Source organism: Schistocerca gregaria, chromosome X (assembly GCF_023897955.1).
Source record: "Schistocerca gregaria isolate iqSchGreg1 chromosome X, iqSchGreg1.2, whole genome shotgun sequence".
Lineage (NCBI taxonomy): Eukaryota > Metazoa > Arthropoda > Insecta > Orthoptera > Acrididae > Schistocerca > Schistocerca gregaria.
The window spans coordinates 558,377,399-558,401,205 of record NC_064931.1 but is presented as its reverse complement, the minus strand read 5'-3'; the positions used below and the strand labels follow the sequence as shown (position 1 = coordinate 558,401,205).

General features: G+C 39.6%; 1 protein-coding gene across 8 annotated transcripts in view; it reads right to left on the bottom strand.

The window, feature by feature from the left end:
• LOC126297666 (uncharacterized) overlaps positions 1-23,807 on the bottom strand; it is a 275,101-nt gene that overhangs the window by 68,866 nt on the left and 182,428 nt on the right. For all 8 annotated transcript variants that reach the window (XM_049988760.1, XM_049988761.1, XM_049988759.1 and 5 more), the window contains one exon: positions 14,636-14,752. In XM_049988760.1, the coding sequence (XP_049844717.1) occupies positions 14,636-14,701 (66 nt within the window). In that variant the 5' untranslated portion in view covers positions 14,702-14,752. The remainder of the gene's footprint in view (positions 1-14,635; positions 14,753-23,807) is intronic.

The following is a 23,807-nucleotide window of genomic DNA, read 5'->3' as shown; positions in this document are numbered from 1 at the left end:
CAGGGAGAGAGTAGCCATAGGTGAAATCGCATGTGACTGGCCGAGCTGCTGCAATGCCATGTTTATGCCACAGGTCTCTCTTGCGAACTATGTTTACAGTGCTTTTCGGAGTTAGATTACTATTCTGAAGACTTTGGGGAGCAATTAGAAGGTAATTTGAGTTATTTACAGATTCAATGTGCATTCTGTATGTGTTTGCACTTTACTTAGACAGTTTTTTTGCATGAAATTTACACATGGGAGCTTAAATATGAGATCAAATAAGAAAGTATTTTGTTATGAAATCAATACTGATATTATGATAGGAGTGGTACTGTATGTAGCTGCCCACCTTTAATTCATTCTGCAGACATTCATTCAGAAATGATGCCAGTGTGTGCTGCTTTCGAATGTACTAACACAGGCAAAGGTGGATTTTGTATGCTTTAATTTCTGCGAAATGAGGAAAGAAGAAAGCAGTGGGCTGTTGCAGTTAACAGGGTAATGTATATCACACAGGAGTCTTGTGGAAACTGATGAACTACTCTTATCTATGCGAAGTAAGTGGTTTTAAGTTTCCAACTGCATACAACATGAGTTGTAAGCTAGATGTTGTTGTGAGATGTAACATTTGGCCTGTGTATTTACTGTGTGCAATTTTTTTATAGCACATCTAATTCTTCTAAGCATAGAATTAAAATGTAGTTGTGTAGCAGATGTCGACAGATTCTGGTCATTCCAGATGACTAGACTATTTGTTTATCAATTTATCATTGCTTTTATTTGGGGAGGAAGCTTCACAGTTGTATTTCAGAATTTGTCTCTTTTTTTCTCTTTCTAGTATATTTGTGTAAACACTTTTTTCAGATATCAATTTACCACAGCTCCTTCCTTTTGCTTCTTTATTAAGAAACATTTCGTTTATGACCACTGGGAGAAAGTGAGGGTTGATGGCAAGAGGAAGCTCAAATCCAATGCCGTACCAACAGTTTTTCTCATATAATACCAAAGGTTAAAAGAAGGAAAATTAAACTATGCCATCAGCATCCAACTCAAGAAAATGAAAGCAGCAGTCCTACAGCAGAGACTGTCGCAGAAATCCAGCAGCAGTGTGAAGAAGATCCCATGTGTAGTGTGCAAGACAGTGAAATAAGTGAACCAGCAGATTATGATCTCACAGAAAAATTATATAAACTATTAGGTTACATTCATGTTCAACAGAGACAGATTTCAGCTCTCCAGAAGGAGGTCAGTTGTCTTACTTTGAGGAATACACAACTAAAAAATAAACTCCACACTATGTGTCACTCAGTTCCATATAAACTAAAAACATTGTGTAATGACAATCAACTGGAGAGTTAAAATAAGAAAAAAGTGAAATGGACAGAAAGTAGTGTGAAAAAAGCTCTCCAGTTGAAATTTGCATGGGGCAGCAAAGGATTTGATTATTTAATTAGTTCAGCTTTGCCATCACAGCGGACACTATGGAGGAGACTTCAAGATTTGAACTTGGTATTCTAGACCAACTCTTCACACTCCTCAAAGAAAAGGTTGAAAGTATGGGTGAAAAAGAACATGACTGTGTTCTACTACTTGAAATGTCAGTTACTCCAAGCATGGAATTTGATGTGGGAACAGGTGAGTTTACTGGCCATGTTACCCTTCCAAGGCGTGAAGCTGTTGCCACACATGCTTGCGTTTTTCTTTTGGGCGGTATCTCTTCCAGACGGAAGCAAGTAGTGGCACATCATTTTACTGGAAGTAAGCTAAGTGGTAAAATTTTGTGTGACATCATTTTACAAATAATTTAATGCAGTGAGCATATAGAACTATGTGCACAGTGTGTGACATCAGATATGGGTGCTGCAAATCAAAGTACGTGGAGATATTTTGGAATTGTTTCTGGAAGAAACTCTGTTATTCAGAATTACATTTTAAATCCTAAAGATCCAGGTAATATACTTTACTGCAAATGTGCCACACCTTTTAAAAACATTAGACAATGTTTACTGTCCAACACAGTATAAACATTCCTGAGAGGATATGGGACAAGTATAGGTTGCCATCCACAGTTGTTGACTGTAATCATATTAAGGAACTACATTATTTTGATCAGGACAATGATTTGAAACTTGCTCCCAAGCTAACAACAGATGTAATAGAACCAAGTAAGTTCACCAAAACGAAAGTTTCTGGAGCACGTACTTTTCTCTGTCACGAAACCAGTTGTGGTCTGAAGTTTGTGTCCTCTGAAACTGATATTGCTGAATACAGAATGACAGCATGGTTTGTTGAGATAGTTGACAAATGGTTTTCAACAATGACTTCTAGCCATCCAATTGCTGCCCTCAGCATCTTCAATCAAGAAAGATACAAGGAGGCTATCACGTTGCTGAATGAAGTTATGATGATGACTGAGCAGATGGAAATTGGAAATTTTCGTCACTCGAAACCAGTTGAACATGGTGTGAGACTGTCTACACAAAGTGTACTTGATCTGCAGCAAATCTTTTTACACAAGAATAATTACAAATTTTTGCTCACAGCAAGATTAACACAAGATTGCCTAGAAAATTTGTTCTCCTGTGTTAGAAGTATTCAGAAGGTTCCCACAGCCCCACAGTTCCAAAACAATTTGAAAACTATTTGTGTTGCTCAGTATTTCACAGATGTAGGGAAAGGATCCTATGACGAGCGATTCTGTCTACCTTTCAAGTTTTCTTGACCAACACTCCATTACATGCCCCACATCATCTGTAACTCAGCCTGTATTTGTATGTTTACTAGCCTGCATTTAAGCTTCCAAACGGTTGAAAAGAGCACGAAATCCATTGTGAGGATGACTTAAGTAACACCAAAAGAAATGCATTAAATCATACTGTCAGATATGTTATAAGGAGGCCAATGAAATTTGACAAGCTATGTGAGAAGTGCCTGGATGTACTAGTTTCATATACTGGACAAACCAAAGATTACGAAGATTATTGCACTTTTGTGAATTTGAAACAGTTCAGACAGGAAAACTGCAGCCTTATCTATGCCTCAGAGGAGTGTTTTTCCATTAATTGAAGTGATTTTTAGGAATATTGGCCCTATACTTGATAACTCACAGAATTTGAACTGTTTTCAGTTTGTCATTGATAAATTTCATAACGATGATCAAATCTGAGGAGTTCAGTTTCCCGATTGCCACAAAATTAAGTTGAAATTGGTGAAACGGTTTGTCAAATATCGCCTGAAGATATTATGTCTGAAAATGTAGAAGAATATGTGCTTGAAATTTGGCCATGCTATGGCCAGCAAAACCTCTGCTATGCATGCACTGGCTCAAACTGTTAGGTAGTTGTTGTAAATCTGATCTGTATTATGTGACAGTTATAAGAAATTGTTTCTTGTGCTTCAGCTCTGAAATTATTCTGGGCTGAAGCACTGTGTTATAGTTGTATCTAATGACCAGTACAAGCTTCATGTCCCATCAGATCTCAGAATGATAACACCCTTTCCAACAAACAAGTAAAATGTTTTTAATCATGAGGAGTCACATAGATGGTCCAGTATTTGTAGTGCATACATTATATTTCAAGGTATCTGATGTGCTAGTCCTATATCAGTTGCTTATCAACATACACAGCGAAGAATTTAAGGTTTGGGACTCAGATAATTTATGTTCAGATTTACAAGGTCAGATATCTTTGTTATCCTCAAGTTGATTGTTTTTAGTTTATCTGTGTAGTTCTGTTATTTATTGCCTATGTTTGTGCTACAATATGTACAATTATTATGTCAGTATTTCTGGTGACTGAGCAGCAAATAAAAAGTTGCTCTCATCTGTGAACAGTATTGTTTCTGTCGGTGTGGTACTTTACATGTAATCATTAATGTAAACTTCAAATAGTATGTCAAGTTTCTTTAACAAAATTTGTTGGTCTAATGACTCAAAGGTTAAATGGTGCCACCACATATGTTTTACATTTTCTAAATCTGAAGTCAAATTGTTCTTTACCGAGCAGTCTTGCTGTAAGTGATTCATAAGCCTGTTTTTTTAATAGTTTTTACTGTCTTCATGAAAGATGACAGTGCTGGGAATTGAAATTTCCTACATTTTGACTGCCACCTAATCTGTGTGCACAGGAAGAAACGTAAGTGTGTTTGAAATGTAGTGGGTTGGTAGTCAGCTATCAGTGGTATATTACTACCGTCAAATAAAACCCTTTCATCCTATTAATGCATTCTCTTGGCATGTACACTGTTGTTTAAAGCTTTAGGAGTTTTACTTTTAATACTGAACACTAAATTACTGACTGCCTATTGCTACACAATAGCACAAACACTAGTGGTAGCACAGTGTTAAATAGTGTACAGTGGCTTGTGTTAATAAATTCTGTTATAGGTAAGTTTCACCACTGCTAAAGCATTTGTTTATAAAATTTAGAAAGGTCTTAGGATTAAGCATCACACAAAACTTTTTTAAAAATATTTAGCTGTCTATATTGTTTATGCGCTGTATGATGGATTTTGTTTTGGCTGTTTAATTAAAACCTTAATAAGAGTAATGGTATCTGCTGTTAATTACTGAAAAAAAGAGATATTGCATTCTATTTTACTCACTACCTTTAATTGCCTACATTCTTACTGATGTACACTTTGTTCTATATCTGTTTGTTATGCTGAAAATAAAATAATGAGTTTGGGTAATTTTGTGTGTACTTAATATGTCTGAAGATACTTTGAATTTCCAGAGAATTTCCTATTACCAATAGTCACTTCACTCCTGCACAATCTAATTACATGTTTCAGGAAATGCTTCATCAAATAATTGTTTGAAAAATGTTATGTACTTCCACATTTATACATTCAGTCTCATTATGTTCTACATTTCCTCTTCTTTCTGTGTTTGACTAAAATATCTTTAAGGTGGGTGAAGGTAGTGTCTGTCTGCCCATTACATGAATAAAATGAAACAACCAGTGCTAAATGATGCTAAACCTGCCCCACCTTATGAAAATGAGGACAGATTGTTATGAGTGTCCTGCTGGAGATTATTCCATAGTGTGAACTGAACCCCCCCCCACCCTCCCACACACACACACCCATCCACCCACCCACCCGCTCTCTCTCTCTCTCTCTCTCTTTCTGTGTGCCAGTCTACCACTCAGTGCTTTTTCTGTCTGCTGAACACAGACCTGTCCTCATGTACATCTTTTCCTCACTGTGGGGTCTATGGACCATTGCATCTAATCTAATTCAGTACTGTTGATAATGGCCATGTGGACAGGAAACTACATAGGATGACATTGAGAACAGCTTATCAAAATTCCAGGCCAACTCAAATCTATTCACTGCATATGTCAGTTGGGAGGTGCAATTCTTCACTGATGGTTGCCACCTGAATATTCACATTCTGTGGCAAAGAGAGGGTATGCCTACGATTTGTATGAGACCCAACAGAAATTTGTCTTTATGGACCTCTTGTTTTAAATTTATTCCTCCTTGTTGCATTCTGTAATGTCCGGTCAAGAGGAAGTGACCTAAGACTTGAAGTAATTGAATGCAGGACACAGCCATTCTGAGGTAAGTCCGGGCAGATATAAATGCATTGTATATTACAGGTTTGTACATAGTCAAAGTCTGAAGACACCTGAATTGTCTGAGAAGCACTTTAAGATGCTATAAACTTGAGCAATAGTCATCCTTTACTACTGTCATCCTCCCCCCATGAACCATGGACCTTGCCGTTGGTGGGGAGGCTTGCGTGCCTCAGCGATACAGATGGCCGTACCGTAGGTACAACCACAACGGAGGGGTATCTGTTGAGAGGCCAGACAAACGTGTGGTTCCTGAAGAGGGGCAGCAGCCTTTTCAGTAGTTGCAGGGGCAACAGTCTGGATGATTGACTGATCTGGCCTTGCAACATTAACCAAAACGGCCTTGCTGTGCTGGTACTGTGAACGGCTGAAAGCAAGGGGAAACTACAGCCGTAATTTTTCCCGAGGACATGCAGCTTTACTGTATGATTAAATGATGATGGCATCCTCTTGGGTAAAATATTCCGGAGGTAAAATAGTCCCCCATTCGGATCTCCGGGCGGGGACTACTCAGGAGGATGTCGTTATCAGGAGAAAGAAAACTGGCATTCTACGGATCGGAGCGTGGAATGTCAGATCCCTTAATCGGGCAGGTAGGTTAGAAAATTTAAAAAGGGAAATGGATAGGTTAAAGTTAGATATAGTGGGAATTAGTGAAGTTCGGTGGCAGGAGGAACAAGACTTCTGCTCAGGTGACTACAGGGTTATAAACACAAAATCAAATAGGGGTAATGCAGGAGTAGGTTTAATAATGAATAGGAAAATAGGAATGCGGGAAAGCTACTACAAACAGCATAGTGAACGCATTATTGTGGCCAAGATAGATACGAAGCCCACACCTACTACAGTAGTACAAGTTTATATGCCAACTAGCTCTGCAGATGATGAAGAAATTGAAGAAATGTACGATGAAATAAAAGAAATTATTCAGATAGTGAAGGGAGACGAAAATTTAATAGTAATGGGTGACTGGAATTCGAGTGTAGGAAAAGGGAGAGAAGGAAACATAGTAGGTGAATATGGATTGGGGCTAAGAAATGAAAGAGGAAGCCGCCTAATAGAATTTTGCACAGAGCACAACTTAATCATAGCTAACACTTGGTTTAAGAATCATGAAAGAAGGTTGTATACGTGGAAGAACCCTGGAGATACTAAAAGGTATCAGATAGATTATATAATGGTAAGACAGAGATTTAGGAACCAGGTTTTAAATTGTAAGACATTTACAGGGGCAGATGTGGACTCTGACCACAATCTATTGGTTATGACCTGTAGATTAAAACTGAAGAAACTGCAAAAATGTGGGAAATTAAGGAGATGGGACCTGGATAAACTGAAAGAACCAGAGGTTGTACAGAGTTTCAGAGAGAGCATAAGGGAACAATTGACAGGAATAGGGGAAAGAAATACAGTAGAAGAAGAATGGGTAGCTCTGAGCGATGTAGTAGTGAAGGCAGCAGAGGATAAAGTAGGTACAAAGACGAGGGCTGCTAGAAATCCTTGGGTAACAGAAGAAATATTGAATTTAATTGATGAAAGGAGAAAAATATAAAAATGCAGTAAATGAAGCAGGCAAAAAGGAATACAAACGTCTCAAAAATGAGATCGACAGGAAGTGCAAAATGGCTAAACAGGGATGGCTAGAGGACAAATGTAAGGATGTAGAAGCTTATCTCACTAGGGGTAAGATAGATACTGCCTACAGGAAAATTAAAGAGACCTTTGGAGAGAAGAGAACCACGTGTATGAATATCAAGAGCTCAGATGGCAGCCCAGTTCTAAGCAAAGAAGGGAAGGCAGAAAGGTGGAAGGAGTATATAGAAGGTTTATACAAGGGCGATGTACTTGAGGACAATATTATGGAAATAGAAGAGGATGTAGATGAAGACGAAATGGGAGATACGATACTGCGTGAAGAGTTTGACAGAGCACTGAAAGACCTGAGTCGAAACAAGGCCCCCGGAGTAGACAACATTCCATTAGAACTACTGACGGCCTTGGGAGAGGCAGTCATGACAAAACTCTACCAGCTGGTGAGCAAGATGTATGAGACAGGCGAAATACCCTCAGACTTCAAGAAGAATATAATAATTCCAATCCCAAAGAAAGCAGGTGCTGACAGATGTGAAAATTACCGAACTATCAGTTTAATAAGCCACGGCTGCAAAATACTAACGCGAATTCTTTACAGACGAATGGAAAAACTGGTAGATGCAGACCTCGGGGAGGATCAGTTTGGATTCCGTCGAAATGTTGGAACACGTGAGGCTATACTGACCTTACGACTTATCTTAGAAGAAAGATTAAGAAAAGGCAAACCTACGTTTCTAGCATTTGTAGACTTAGAGAAAGCTTTTGACAATGTTGACTGGAGTACTCTTTTTCAAATTCTAAAGGTGGCAGGGGTAAAATACAGGGAGCAAAAGGCTATTTACAGTTTGTACAGAAACCAGATGGCAGTAATAAGAGTCGAGGGGCATGAAAGGGAAGCAGTGGTTGGGAAAGGAGTGAGACAGGGTTGTAGCCTCTCCCCGATGTTATTCAATCTGTATATTGAGCAAGCAGTAAAGGAAACAAAAGAAAAATTTGGAGTAGGTATTAAAATTCATGGAGACGAAGTAAAAACCTTGAGGTTCGCCGATGACATTGTAATTCTGTCAGAGACGGCAAAGGACTTGGAAGAGCAGTTGAACGGAATGGACAGTGTCTTGAAAGGAGGATATAAGATGAACATTAACAAAAGCAAAACGAGGATAATGGAATGTAGTCAAATTAAATCGGGTGATGCTGAGGGAATTAGATTAGGAAATGAGACACTTAAAGTAGTAAAGGAGTTTTGTTATTTGGGGAGCAAAATAACTGATGATGGTCGAAGTAGAGAGGATATAAAATGTAGACTGGCAATGGCAAGGAAAGCGTTTCTGAAGAAGAGAAATTTGTTAACATCGAATATAGATTTATGTATCAGGAAGTCGTTTCTGAAAGTATTTGTTTGGAGTGTAGCCATGTATGGAAGTGAAACATGGACGATAACTAGTTTGGACAAGAAGAGAATAGAAGCTTTCGAAATGTGGTGCTACAGAAGAATACTGAAGATAAGGTGGATAGATCACGTAACTAATGAGGAGGTATTGAATAGGATTGGGGAGAAGAGAAGTTTGTGGCACAGCTTGACTAGAAGAAGGGATCGGTTGGTAGGACATGTTTTGAGGCATCAAGGGATCACAAATTTAGCATTGGAGGGCAGCGTGGAGGGTAAAAATTGTAGAGGGAGACCGAGAGATGAGTACACTAAGCAGATTCAGAAGGATGTAGGTTGCAGTAGGTACTGGGGGATGAAGCAGCTTGCACAGGATAGAGTAGCATGGAGAGCTGCATCAAACCAGTCTCAGGACTGAAGACAACAACAACAACTACTGTCATCTTTGTAATGACAAATGGCTGGAAATATATTCTGTGTCATCTAACATAGAAATAGGCTGAGGAATTATGACCAAAAGATAAAAATTGGCAATTGCACCCAGTTGTAATAGCAAAGGAACATGAATTAACACACATTTGTGTTGTTAACATCTTATCGCTTACAGAATCTCATAATACAGGCAGCTATTAATTTATTATTACCTTTATTATTGTTATAATAAAAGTAATAATAGATTCATAGATTTGTTTAAAGGTTAATCATGTACCCAAAATTGTTTGTTTCTTTACTTCATGGAAATAACTTTTTAGTTTCAGGTGCCTGCTCTTGTTTTCTTGTAAAACCATCGCACCAACAACTATGGCAATGTACTCATTTTTTATGTTCTACATTTCTTTAAATTTTCATGCTTCTCGCCCCCAAGTTTTTTATGAAGCCTGAATCCGCCAGTCCTCACTGGTAAGGGATAACTTGTGAAGTCAATTTCAGGTTATTTGCGAACCAGAACATAAGGCACTTTTTTGTGTTTCACTATTATCATCACTTGAGTTTCGGCATGGATAAATTATTAACATATGTTTTTTTTTGAATTTGTAGTTGGATGTGTCAGCACTATTTGCTGAAAACCTTTTGTTGAACAAATCATCTTTGAAAACTTTTCCGTTCTGTGCAGATTTATTGTTTGAACTGAGATAGTAATATTTGTTAGAATTAGTCTTCTTGTTATATTAGCTCATTACTGCAGAGCATTTTACATCACCTGATACCAATAATGTTTCTTAATGATGAAGTTACCCCATCAGAAGCATTCAGTCTATGAGAATGTCTTATTAATACTTTTTGTCAGATGTAATGTGTGGTGTGGTACGTTTTGCAGTTGAGATGGAAAACAAATCCCACAGGGCCTATATTTGTTGTTTACATTCTTGTTATTGCGGTGATCTGTCTTCCAAACAAGCTTCAAGATAGAAATATCAAGGTCCCGAATGATTTTTGCATTCACGGCAGGAAATTTTACTACTAGCGGTGTGTATTACTGATCCAGTAATCATTCAAAAAACATTTACTTGAGTGTTTCTCACAATTAATCTCATGTTTCTGTCTCGGGGATGGAGGTATTTCCGCAGACTTAGCATCCACTATCGCTGGTTCGAACATTCTGTATGAAGGCTGGCACAAACATGGCCGCCGTAGCGGCGTTGGCCACTCTCTCTCTCTCTCTCTCTCTCTCTCTCTCTCTCTCTCTCTATACTCTCTAACTGCCAGTAGTGCTTGGCACCATCTGTTTACCGAAGTGTGTACTGAACTTTTGCATGTCATGAGACCTGATTACTGATAAACAAACAAAGCAGAGGGAGTGACTACCAGTAAGGTATTCTACAACTCGCAGAAATAATGGTCAGGCAGAGTGCCATTTGTTTATCCAAGTGTCACTTCAGTTTCGTGCTATCTAACTATGTAGAGTTACCATAAGGAATTAGTGCAACAGTGGAAATAATCATCAGTAGATGAGTATTAAATTATCTTTCTGAGGCAGTTGTCATATACTCTATTGTTATAACTGTCAGATTGTGCATCAACTGTGGCAATAACCATCAGTAGATCAGCATACCTGCAAATTATTTTTCGGTGGCAGGTACTTGTTGCTCACAATTATTTTTCTCTGGGAGTTACAGGCTACCATTAAAGATTAGTTGGAAGTTGATAACCATGTCCCAGACTCCAGTAGGTTGTAGCAGACTACGATGTTCCCATGAGAGGACAAATATTGGAGTTAAACAAGTTTTTTCATACTTCTATGGAAATAACCAGCAGTTGTCAGGGCTTTCACATGGTTGATTTCAAATAAACTTGCTATTTCAATATTTGATGTATAGTGTATAGCTAAAAATAGTCCAGTTATGATTTGAATTACTAAACACGGTCCTAGTAGGGACCCAAAATTTCATCAAAATGAGATGTTTGTTGGTGCAGGTAAGTCAACTAAGGAGTTGTTAATAATGAGAGCTAGAAATGAGCTAGAGATCTGAAGCTTTCTCTCTCTTCTGCTGTGTGGTAGAGGGTCGTTTGTGTACCACAGTTGTATCCCCCTTTTCCTACCTCCAATAGCGAATTTTTGCAGTAAAAATAACAATCACTTCACTGCTGGTAAGCCTCCGTGTGGCCTCCAATTTCTCTAATTTTTTCCTTCATGGTCTTTTTGTGATATGATATATATGTGGTGAGAAGCAATATATCGGTTGACTCAAATGAAGAAATTGAAATAAAACTGAAATTTAACAAATGTCTCTACTTTAATGTCATGAAAATGTGTGAAATCCACTGAAAGATTTCACACACACAAGAGAGAGATGTGAGCCCCCTAGGGGAGGGAAGGGGGGGGGGGGGGAGGGAGGAGGGGGTTTACAAGCAAAGAATGATTGTAACTGGGTTCAGCAGACCAACTCTTCATATAAATTTTTTTTGGTAAAATAATTCACACAAAAGGTAACTTCCTGATGCATTTGGTTCAAACTTTGTTTACAGCCACATTTACATGCAACAATGTACTTGTTAAAATTAATGTCCATTTCATACAAACTTACCAAATTTGTTAAGCAATCCTTGTGTTACACCTATGTCTTGAAAAAGTGAAGAGCTATGTATCACAGTTATTCCGAATTGTTGGGCTAGCGGCAGGAGTTGGTACCACTGTTGCTAATCATTTTATCACAGCTTACATGAAGTGTCCCCTCTTTCAATTTCTACTGAAAACATGGCTGCGTAGTATTACAAATGGCAAAAAACCAGCTGCAGTAAAGTACCCAGTTTGCTTCTTCTGACAGCCACTTTAACAATTTTGCTATAATAACAGTTGTTTCAAAAATGTAGTTTGAAATAGTAAAGTAATGCTAAGAACAGAAGTGTATTTCAGAATTCCATAGAAAGGCAAATTACAGGTAACAGACTGACTATGAAAGGTCTGGAGATTGATCTTCAGTCAGTCCTGGGACTTTTTTTCAGTTACTTACCACTTCTGTCACCTCTGGCAATGAATTGTTAATGTGAAAAATTTAAAGGTCACGGAAAGGCAAGGACACATCACCACAAATAGGACCATGCCTAGTAAAGTCCTGCAAAGTTCAAACCACCCTTTGGACTGAGAGCATCTTTACTATTTACAAATAATATTCAAATTTCAGTAAGTCTCATTACTGTAGTAATTATGAACTGCTCACACTCACATGTGTATAAGTCAAAATGTATAAGTGAAAATGAATAAGTGAAAGAGTGCAATGGAAGAGAAGTGACAAATAATAATTGATGTTAATCAGCTCATGCAATTAATAAGATGTGTAGATGTGTTGATATATATCTTACATATGCTAAAATGGAGGTTTATAATACCTTAATTACGAGAAAAGATATTGGTTAGCAAAAGCCTATTTTTAGTTATCATTCACCTGCTGTGATTTGTATGTTGAACCTCATATTTGTGTATGCATACTCTTATTCAATCGCAGAAATTGTTAAGCATGTAACGTAAGAATGGCAAATTAGCTTGTCATTTTTATCACATATTTGAGTGCTAACACGGATTTGTAGCTCTAGAAAAGAGATTAACATACTTTGCAACAGAAATTAGAAATGAGGTTTTCTGTATAGCATACTGGTTCATACTTATGTAGGGGCCCTTCAGTACTCTCATAACTTAAATAATTACGTGGCACCTTTCCATCAGGAGAGTAGCTCAGAATTAGAAGAATCAATCATAATTACCTTCAGCAAATATGATATGTCACCACCATGAACAACCAACATCACTTTGCATCTCCAGGATACAAATTCAGTGTCATTATTACACTGTATCTCTAAGTACATCCTCCTATGTACAGTATCAAAGTGGGATGAACACTATATAAAGGGTGTTTGGACTTTCCTGTTATAAGCTACCAATGCTTGTGGAGTACAGTGGGTACATAATATTTTGAATAGGAATCTATGTCTGGAAATGTACCTTTTCCATTCCATGACAGTTTCAATTCGGATGTTTAACTTGTCCACTTCTGCTTGGGAAACTGAATTAGATGAGACACAGTACAATTATTAGGTAACAATTGGAAATGAATCTTAACAAAACATCCATTTATCTCTTGAGCACATTTGTTTGTATTAACACTCAAACATTACATTCTGTATGTACAGTATGCTGGATTTTTTTTTTGTGTGTGTGTGTTTTTCAGCAATGTAAACATGCAATGTTTCTGTGTTAATACTAACAAATTTGCTTAAGTGATAAATGGATGTTTCATTACGCTTCCTTTCATATTGTTACCTAATAATTGTACTGTGTCACACCTAATTCAATTCCACAAGTGTAAGTGGACGAGTTAAACATCTAAACTGAAACCATTATAGAACAGAAACGCTAAGTTTCTGGACATGGGTTCATATTCGAATTATTTTCTACTCACTTCCCTCTACAAGTCCTTCAAGTTTGTAACAGGGATTTCCAAACACCCAGTATATGATATGACATCTGATGCTGTAACTCTTCCGACATGTGTTAATAAACTAATGAAGTTGTGGTAGGACACTGACACCTTTTGCCTGCAGCAGGAAAGATATTACTGCATTGGCTATCACAAATGTGGTGAAGACACTGGTTTAGTCCTTTTAAATGTTTCCAAACCAGAGGATATATATTTTTTCTGGAAGCAAGGGACAAAACATGCAGTCATCAGGTTACAATGGACAGTTCACATGACATACTTCATATACTGACTGCCATACTGTATAATGATGATGATTACTTATAAAATTTCCTGATGGTTGTTTAATACTAATTATGCACAATCTGTGTAATACTTATTTCAGTTCGTTCCTTCCACCCATCCGTCAAACCATATGTTGTTGATCGGGTAGTCTAGAGACATACAAAAGAGGTGGTCATGCTGACTCAGATTTATTATCAGCAACAGACAGTACCTCACAGTTGTCACCTGCTGACTGAGAATGGAGGAAGGCAACAAAATTAAAAGTTCCATCTTTACCTAAATCAGTTAAGTCTAAACATGATCTGCAATTTACCTTAAGTTTCAATCAGGGCAGTCATGTGGAGAACAGAGTAAGTAAGTGAAAAGTTTGAAGCTTGTAATAGTTCTGGTTATATTTTAGATTGCTAACCTGCATCTCTTTAATGCAGAAACTCTGTTACTCTTTCTGTGACAAATGCATCAAAACACACATGTGCAATTCATTAACTGTGATGTGTGCATAAAAAAGTAAGATATGGAGGTTTGTATTCCTCTTCTGCATTGTGTTTGTCAAATACAAGAATTCTACTGCATCAGTATCTTAATTCCCACAATTAAGTACTAAACAAATATTACATAACTGGAAATAAGTTACTTCCACTGAACAAAGTGAACACATTTGAGATTGTAAAAATAAATGTTTACAGGTACACCTTTGCCTTCATACAGTAAATAATATTTATAGACATGATACACAAAAGTGCTAGACATAGTGCTTGTATAAAATAATTGCTCCTTAAACTCACAACTATTTATCAAAAAATGCTGGGCTAAATGTAATGTTAAAAAATTATGACATAAATTTGCATACTGTTGTTTTGTACAGAAAATGTCCTAGACACATCACAACTTACCACCGTTATCCTGTCCAAAGACGTGAATCTGCCATCTGCAAACAGAAGAGGCAGACAGAAAATCATCTTCTGTCCAAACTACTGCCTCCGGATTTCCTTCTAGGAACTGCCTAATTACTGCAAATAGAAAATAAAAGTTGTCAAGTTAATTGGTGTGTGTGTGTGTGTGTGTGTGTGTGTGTGTGTGTGTGTGTGTGTGTGTGTGTGTGTGCCCCCACACATGAAGAACTAGATCCCCATATTCCCTTTACAATCTGCTACTATTTTACAAATCTATGAATGTAATTCAGTATTTGGGTACTGTCATGAAAAATAAATAAATAAATAAATAAATGATTTATTTGTCCATAACAACTTAACAGTCATGGGCATAGTAAGTTTACAAACACAAGAACATTAAAAAAGGTCAGAAGTAAAGACAAATTATACACAATAACATTAAAAAACCTTGATGGAGTATGAAAATTTATCAATTAACAGTTGCTTTAATTTTGTCTTAAATATGTTTCCTTTTAACAGTTTTGTATTATTTGGCAATCTCTTATAAAAATGTCTTCTAGCAGAAAATGGACTATGATCTGTTGCTTCACCTGGTCCTACTTAACTCAACAAGCCTCCTTCCTTGATGTTGACCTCCACCTCAAAGATAGCTACATCAGTACCTCCGTCCATATCAAACCTACTAACCACCAGCAATAACTCCACTTTGACAGCTGCCACCTGTTCCATACCAAGAAGTCCCTTCTGTACAGTCTAGCCACCCGTGGTCGTAGCATCTGCAGTGATGAGCAGTCCCTCTTGAAATACACTGAGGGTCTCGCTGAAGCCTTAACTGACTGCAATTATCCTCCCAACCTCATACAAAAACAAATCTCCCATGCTTTACCTTTCCAGTCTCCCACCACCTCCCAAAGCCTCAACGTCTGACCACAGAAGATCATTCACCTCATCAGGACTGGAGCAACTGAATTACATTCTCTACCAGGGTTTCGATTGCCTCTCTTCGTGCCCTGTAATGAAAAACATGCTGCCCACTATCCTTCCCACCCCTCCAACAGTGGTATTCCACCATCCACTGAACCTACACAATATACTTGTCAATACACCTCCGAGGGGTCAGGGAAACATGGGGAACACATTCTATAGGGGTTGAGTGGAGGTCCCAGCAGAGTACCTGAAGGTACATTCCAACTGATAATCTCAGCCAAGGGCAGATGCCAGAGGTCGATGCCCCTTGTATCAATAACAATTTGATAAGTTGGATGATTACAAAATTGTCAGATGGTGATCACATAATTGAGCAATAGTTGGTACTGTCAGAACTGAAGAGATAAGTTTCCATGCTTCTGCAAGGAGACTGTCTACAACTCTAATCTGGAAAGTGTCAGTGCCAGTCTTACTTCATACTGATGGACTACATCCATTAATTTCAAAGTTGACGGTGCCACCAACCCATAAACCTGGCAACCATAGTCCAAGTGGGGTGATACCAGGACCTGGTAAATACAGAGGATAGCAATGCAATCTTCACTCGAGTGGTGTGTGCAAGAAAGTGGAGAGTGTTAAGCTTTTGCACGCAGCTAGTCTTTAGCTGAGTAATACAGGGGAGCCATGTAAGCTGTTTATCAAACAGGAATCCCGAAAATTGGGACTGTGCAACAACATTCAAGTACTGGGTAGCTAAGTACATGTTGAAGTTAAGTTGCACCATAGTACAAAAGCAAAAATGCATGGCTTGCGTTTTTGTGGAAGAAATGTGGAAGCCATGGGTAAGGGTCCAAGAAGAAGCCCTTCAGAAGGACTTTGGAACTGACATTCAGCCAAGGTTACCTATTAGAAGTGATACTAATTGCAAAAGTCAGTGACATAAACCATGAGGGGTAACCACTGATCTGACAGAAGTTCCTACCCCGTTGATGGCAATGAGGAGGAGAGTAACACTCTGCACGGAACCCTGCAGGATGCTGTTCCCTCGGACTCACGGGGAACTGATTGTTATACTAACTGTAACATGAAACAACCAGTGGAATAAAAACTGACAAATAACTGGTAGGAAGCCTCAAATTTCCTAGTCACAGAGCATAAGTTAAGTATGATGGCACCAAGGGGTGCCTCCTAGAAACCACACGACAAGACAACAAAAGGCCCTGCCATTTGAAAACTTAGTGTTATTGGTGGGAAATCATCTTTTCAAGCAGAGTGTACGTCAAGTTGGTCAGGCTAATCTTTCAGTGCCCATCAACTGTCATAGGGTTTTTTTTGTCTGGTTTAAGGATTGGGAGGATGATACTATTTCGCCATTGTGAAGGGGAACACCTTCTAACCAAATACTGTTTAGGACCCTGAGTACATGGAATCTTTCACCAACACTCACTGTCAGATCATCCATTTATGAACTGAATCAGAGTCTCTGGGGCTGTATTGTGAGGTGAGTTAAGAAAGTGAAGCCGTTCCGAATTGGTCAAAGACTCATTATATAATTTGCCCTGAAGAGGAATAAAGGATTGGGAGGTACCTTCAACTTGTCTTATCATCTGAAGGTAATGGGATAAGGAGGAGACACCAACACTGTTGCACAGTGGGTTGCAAGGAGTTCAGCAAGAACCTCAGTAGGAATACCACAGTGTAGGAAGAGGCCTGGAAGAGTTGTTGATCTTTGGCAGCCCAGAAAACTACAGAGCCTGGGCCACAACTGGGATCAAGAGGCATGTGCTCTTCTCAAAGAGGAGACGTTGCGCTCCAAGCATTCCTTCTTACTGTGTTTAATTAGATAGCGAACCTTAGTGTGAAGCCACTTGAAAGTGATCTGGGTGGAGTGTGAAAGATGTTGCTCGAGATGTTGCAGGGCCCTTCAATAATCCTGTATAGCTATTGCTGTGTTTTTGGTCCAACATGGTACTGGCCACCGCAGTGGCAGAGGGTCACATAGCAACCATTGTAGCAAAGCCACAAGATTATGGAAAAGAGATTGTAACACTGACAGCTGAAAAGGTGCCATGGGCAGTACTGACTTGGGTACAAGTACCACCATTGAGGAGAGACAGTTCAAGATCAGGAAGAAGCCGATCAATCAAAAGGCTCCTACCAAACCCTGTGGTAGTTCCCCCACGGGGGTTGGTATGCATTGAAATCCCAAAAAGGGGGCGGGGGGGGGGGGGGGGGGTGGAGTGAGAGGGTAGTAGTTGGTAGTTGGATTATGGTAGACATCTCAAGCCACTTAAGTGCCCTACACAGGGGGTAAATAAACATTATAAAATGGTGGTCACTGGGGTCCTACACACTCAAACTGCTATTGCTTCCAATGTAGTACAGCGGGGAATCCATTCAACTGACGACATCCATGCGAATCAATCAACAGATCCACCCACATGCTCTCTTGGGACTAGTATAGTTCCAACGGAATGCACAGTAACTTCAAAGAGTTGGAGAATGCCATAAGCAAAATGTGGTTCTTCAACAGCAAGCACCCGGCCAACTTTTTCACACAGCCCACAGTTCTGCAAAAATTCACAAAAGGTGGAGGCCAAGCCGTGATGTGGAGAGCAAACATAAGTTAACTGAAACAGGTGGTGTAAAATAATGAATCTGCTACACTCAACATACTCCAAGGCAGCTAGGTCATCAGCAGGAATTCTATCATATAGACAAAGTCTGAGAAAAGATATAGTCACAGCGTAAGATTACAGTGAAAGCAAGGAAGAAGTACTGTAATGGCTTGGAACCCCATACTCACCCCCCCCCCCCCCCCTCAAACACACACACACACACACACACACACACACACACACACACACACACACACACAAGAGAAATGTGAGCTTCCTGGGGACAGCCTTTTAACTGACCTGTCTACATTGTAGTAAGTGGACCTACAGACTACAAACCATGATGAAAGTTGGTATTTTCACAATTACACATCACTGTCGAATGTGAAAGGAGTGGCAAATGACAGAACCATTCTAGAACGAATGGAGAATCAGTGCCTGGATCTTCAGATTTGTAGCCCAGCGATTACCTATTTACACAGGTGAAATGTGTTTGATGATGTAACTCCATGAATAACTTTCATCCTTCGAACACTGTTCAAGGAAGTCAAAAGAAGCTTAAATCCTTGCTTCTTTTTGTTGTTATGGAAATGTACAAGTAACCTACTGTATGGAGTTCACAAGAACTGGTTGTTTCCACATACTGATGTGAGTATTGTCTACTAGTGTGCAGTGTCCATAATGGTTCTCTTCCTATCTATTATTAACCTCTTCTACATCTACATCTACATTTACACTCCGCAAGCCACCTGACGGAGTGTGCCAGAGGGTACCTTGAGTACCTCTATCAGTTCTCCCTTCTATTCCAGTCTTGTATTGTTCGTGGAAAGAAAGATTGTATGTGGGTTCCAATCTCTCTGATTTTGTCCTCATGGTCTCCTCGTGAGATATATGTAGGAGGGAGCAATATACTGCTCGATTCCTCGGTGAAGGTATGTTCTCAAAACTTCAAGAAAAGCCCGTACTGAGCTACTGAGCGTCTCTCTTGCGGAGTCTTCCACTGGAGTTTATCATCTCCATAACACTTTTGCGATTACTAAATGATCCTGTAATGAAGTGCACTGCTCTCCGTTGGATCTTCTCCCTCTCTCTTCTATCAACCCTATCTGGTACAGATCCCACACCTGTGAGCAGTATTCAAGCAGTGGGTGAACAAGTGTACTGTAACCTACGTACTTTGTTTTTGGACTGCATTTGCTTAGGATTCTTCCAATAAATCTCAGTCTGACATCCGCTTTACCGACAATTAATTTTATATGGTCAATCCATTTTAAATCACTCCTAATGCCTACTCCTAGACAATTTATGGAATTAACTGCTTCCAGTTGCTGACCTGCTATACTGTAGCTAAATGATAAAGGATCTATCTTTCTATGTTTTCGCAGCACATTACACTCATCTACATTGAGATTCAATTGCCATTCCCTGCACCATGTGTCAATTCTTTGCAGATCCTCCTGCATTTCAGTAAAATTTCCCATTGTTACAGCCTCTCAAACTACAGCATCATGTGCAAAAAGCCTCAGTGAACTTCCGATGTTATCCACAAGCTCATTTATATATATTGTAAATAGCAACAATCCTACAACACTCCCTTGCGGCGCACCTGAAATCACTCTTACTTCGGAAGAAGTCTCTCCATTGAGAATGACATGCTGCGTTCTGTTATCTAGGAACTCTTCAATCCAATCACACAATTGGTCTGATAGTCCATATGCTCTTACTTTGTTCATTAAATGACTGTGGGGAATTGTATCAAATGCCTTGCAGAAGTCAAGAAACACGGCATCTACCTGGGAACCTGTTTCGATGGCCCTCTGAGTCTTGTGGACGAATAGCGCGAGCTGGGTTTCACACAGTCGCGTTTCTAAAAACCCATGCTGATTCTTAGAGAGTAGATTTCTAGTCTCCAGAAAAGTCATTATACTCGACCATAATATGCGTTCCAAAATTCTACAACTGATCGACGTAAGAGATATAGGTCTATAGTTCTGCACATGTGCTCGACAGCCCTTCTTGAAAACAGGGATGACCTGTGCCCTTTACCAATCTTTTGGAATGCTATTCTCTTCTAGAGAACTATGGTACACCGCTGCAAGAAGGGGGGCAAGTTCCTTCGCATACTCTGGGTAAAATCGAACTGGTATCCCATCAGGTCTAGCGCCTTTCCTCGTTTGAGCGATTTTAATTTTTTTCTATCCCTCTGTCATCTATTTCGATATCTACCATTTCGTCATTTGTGCGACAATCTAGAGAAGGAACTACATTGCAGTCTTCGTCTGTGAAACAGCTTTGGTAAAAGACATTTAGTATCTTGATCTTTAGTCTGTCATCCTCTGTTTCAGTACCATTTTGGTCACAGAGTGTCTGGACATTTTGTTTTGATCCACCTACCACTTTGACATAAGACCAAAATTTCTTAGGATTTTATGCCTAGTCAGTACTTTCACTTTCGAATTCGTTGAACGCCTCTCGCATAGCCCTCCTCACACCACATTTAGCTTCGCGTAATTTTTGTTTGTCTGCAAGGCTTTGGCTATGTTTATGTTTGCTGTGAAGTTCCCTTTGCTTCCGCAGCAGTTTTCTAACTCGGTTGCTCTACCACGGTGGCCCTTTTCCATCTCTTATGATCTTGGTTGGCACATACTCATCTAATGCATATTGTACGATGGTTTTGAACTTTGTCCACTGATCCTCAACACTACCTGTACTTGAGGTAAAACTTTTGTGTTGAGCTGTCAAGTACTCTGAAATCTGCTTTCTGCCACTTTTGCTAAACAGAAAAATCTTTCTACCTTTTTAAATATTTCTATTTATGGCTGAAATCACTGATTCTGTAACCGCTTTATGATCGCTGATTCCCTGCTATGCGTTGTTGCAAATAGTTTGGGTCTGTTTGTCACCAGAAGGTCTAATATGTTATCGCCACGAGTTGGTTCTCTGTTTAACTGCTTAAGGTAGTTTTCAGATAATGCATTTAAAAAAATTTCACTGGATTCTTTGCCCCTGCCACCCGTTATAAACGTTTGATTCTCCCAGTCTATATTTGGTACATTAAAATCTCCCCTAACTATAAGAGGGTCGGTAAATCTACTCGAAATATTTTCCATATTTTCCTTCAGCTGTTCTGCCACAACAGCTGCTGAGCCAGGCGGCCTATAGAGTAATCCAGTTACCATGTTTGAGACTGCTTTAACCGTGACCTTCACCCAAATTATTTCACATCTCAGATCTCTGTCAATTTCCTGTGATACTACTGCACTTTTTATCACTATAAACACGCCTCCCCCTTCACTGGCGGTATACATTCCAATCTGAGTTTAGAATTTCATTACTGTTTACGTCTGGTTTCAACCAACTTTCCGTCCCTAATACTATGTGGGCATTGTGACTGTTTATTAATGAGAGCAGTTCTGGGACCTTTCTGTAGACGCTCCTGTAGTTTACTATTACCACATTAATATTGTTATTCCCTGTTGCGTTTTGCCTGCTGCTACCTTGTCGCGTCTCAGGAGTAGTCTTGTCTGGCCTAGGGAGGGAATTATCTAACCTAAAAATTCCACAGGTGCACTCCACACGTACTCTGCTACCCTTGAAGCCACTTCCTGCATGTAGTGCACGCCTGACCTATTCAGGGGGACCCGGGATTTCTCCACCCGATAGCGGAGGTCGAGAAATTTGAACCCCAGATCTCCGCAGAATCGTCTGAGCCTCTAGTTTAAGCCTTCCACTCGGCTCCAAACCAGAGGACCGCAATCAGTTCTGGGAATGACACTACAAATATTTTGCTCAGATTCCACCGCATGAGTGAGGCTTTCCGCCTTCACAAACTCCGCCAACAGCCTGTATGAACTAAGGATGACCTCTAAACCCAGACGGCAGGAGTAATTGGTGCCAACATGAGCAACAATTTACAGTCAGGTGCACACAGTGCTCTCTATCGCTGCCAGCAGAGCCTCCTCCACATCTCAGATGAGGCCCTCTGGCAAGCAACAGAGTGAACACTGGCCTTCTTTCCCGACCTTTCTGCTATTTCCCTAAGGGGCTCCATCACCCGCCCAACATTGGAGCTCCCAATCACTAATAAACCCCACCCCTCAGGTTGTGCCTGTGCAGACCTTGCTGAAGGAGCACCAACAGGCAGAACAGGCAATGTCACACGGCCAGCCTCCACATTGACCCTCCGCCTCAAGCGACGCGAACGCCATTGAACACGCCACTCCCTTTGGAGAGAGGGTGGCCCAACCGCGCGCAGTACCCCCGAAGATGTCTCGACAGCAGGGACTGTGGGTGAAGCATGTAACACCTGGCGTGTACCATACAACACACCAGACTCCCCACTGCTGCTACACTCCAAGGCAGCAGCCTGAAGACGGCTGACCGTGGCCATCAGCACGTTCAGCTGTTCGCGAACAGTGGCCAGCTCCTCCTGCATTCATATACAGCAGTCACACATCCTATCAATATTGCGCCTGTTTTTATTTGTCCCTCGATAAAATTCGTGCCTACAGTGTGTAGCTAAAAGTTCTTACATCTCATGACTATGACAGTTCTTTACAGAAAATTTTACTCATTAATCAACCACCATACTCTTTTCTGCATTTGAGCACCAAGTTACTATTTCAGCTCTCTTATTAACTTGTTGGACTTTTTGTCATCCCTACACACACTGGTGCCCTCATTATATTCAGTACTGAACTGTCAGACTTTCGTGTTAATGTTTTTAACATGATGAAAACTCATTTGCTGATAAACAGTGTAAGGACACCCAACAATTGAACATACAGAAGAAACTTTGAGCAGCAGGCTGGTACACTCTCTCACACTGTTCAGAATAGCAGGAAACAGAACAACACAGAACTATTGGACATTTTGTACACATCATGGATTCATCAGCATCACCTGAATCTAAGTTAAGTGGATACGATACAATGTTCACATGTGAAAAAGGAGAAGCGAAAAAAATATTACTATGAAAATATAAAGGAAAAAGATAATCGGAATGATAAAAATTAGAACTGTGGCATGAAGAAAATATGGCATACAAGAAGTGGTAAGAGAACAGAGAAAATTGGAGGACAGATACGAAAAAAGCTACAAGTGGTTGTTGATCGTTTGTAAAATGTGCAAAAGGAACAGTTACCATTGTAGCACTTCTGAGCAACTGGTGGTGGAGGTTGAAGTTGAGGATGAGGAGGAAGAGGGCAAATTAGATCACTTAAGGTGTATTGCTCTGCGAGTACAACAAAATAAATTGACATCTGGACATGGCAAACAACCTTATGGTGTATTGCAGAGGGTGCTTAATGTACTAGTGTCACTTGGCCCCTTTCCTGTTTCAGTTGTGAATGACCCACAGGAAGAACAATTATTGGGAAGCCTCTCTGTGAGCTCGAATCACTATCATTTTATCTTCATGGTCTTTTTATGAAATATACGTAAGAGACGGTAATTTATTGGTTTACTGTACTAGCCAAAGTATGCTCTTAGAATTTTAACAGTAACCCACACAGTGATGCACACCATCATCTTGCAGAGTTTGCTACTAGCCAACACTTCTGCGAAGCTTTTGTACTTACTAAATCTACCTGTAACAAATGAAAGCTATTTTTCTTTGGCCTCTATCA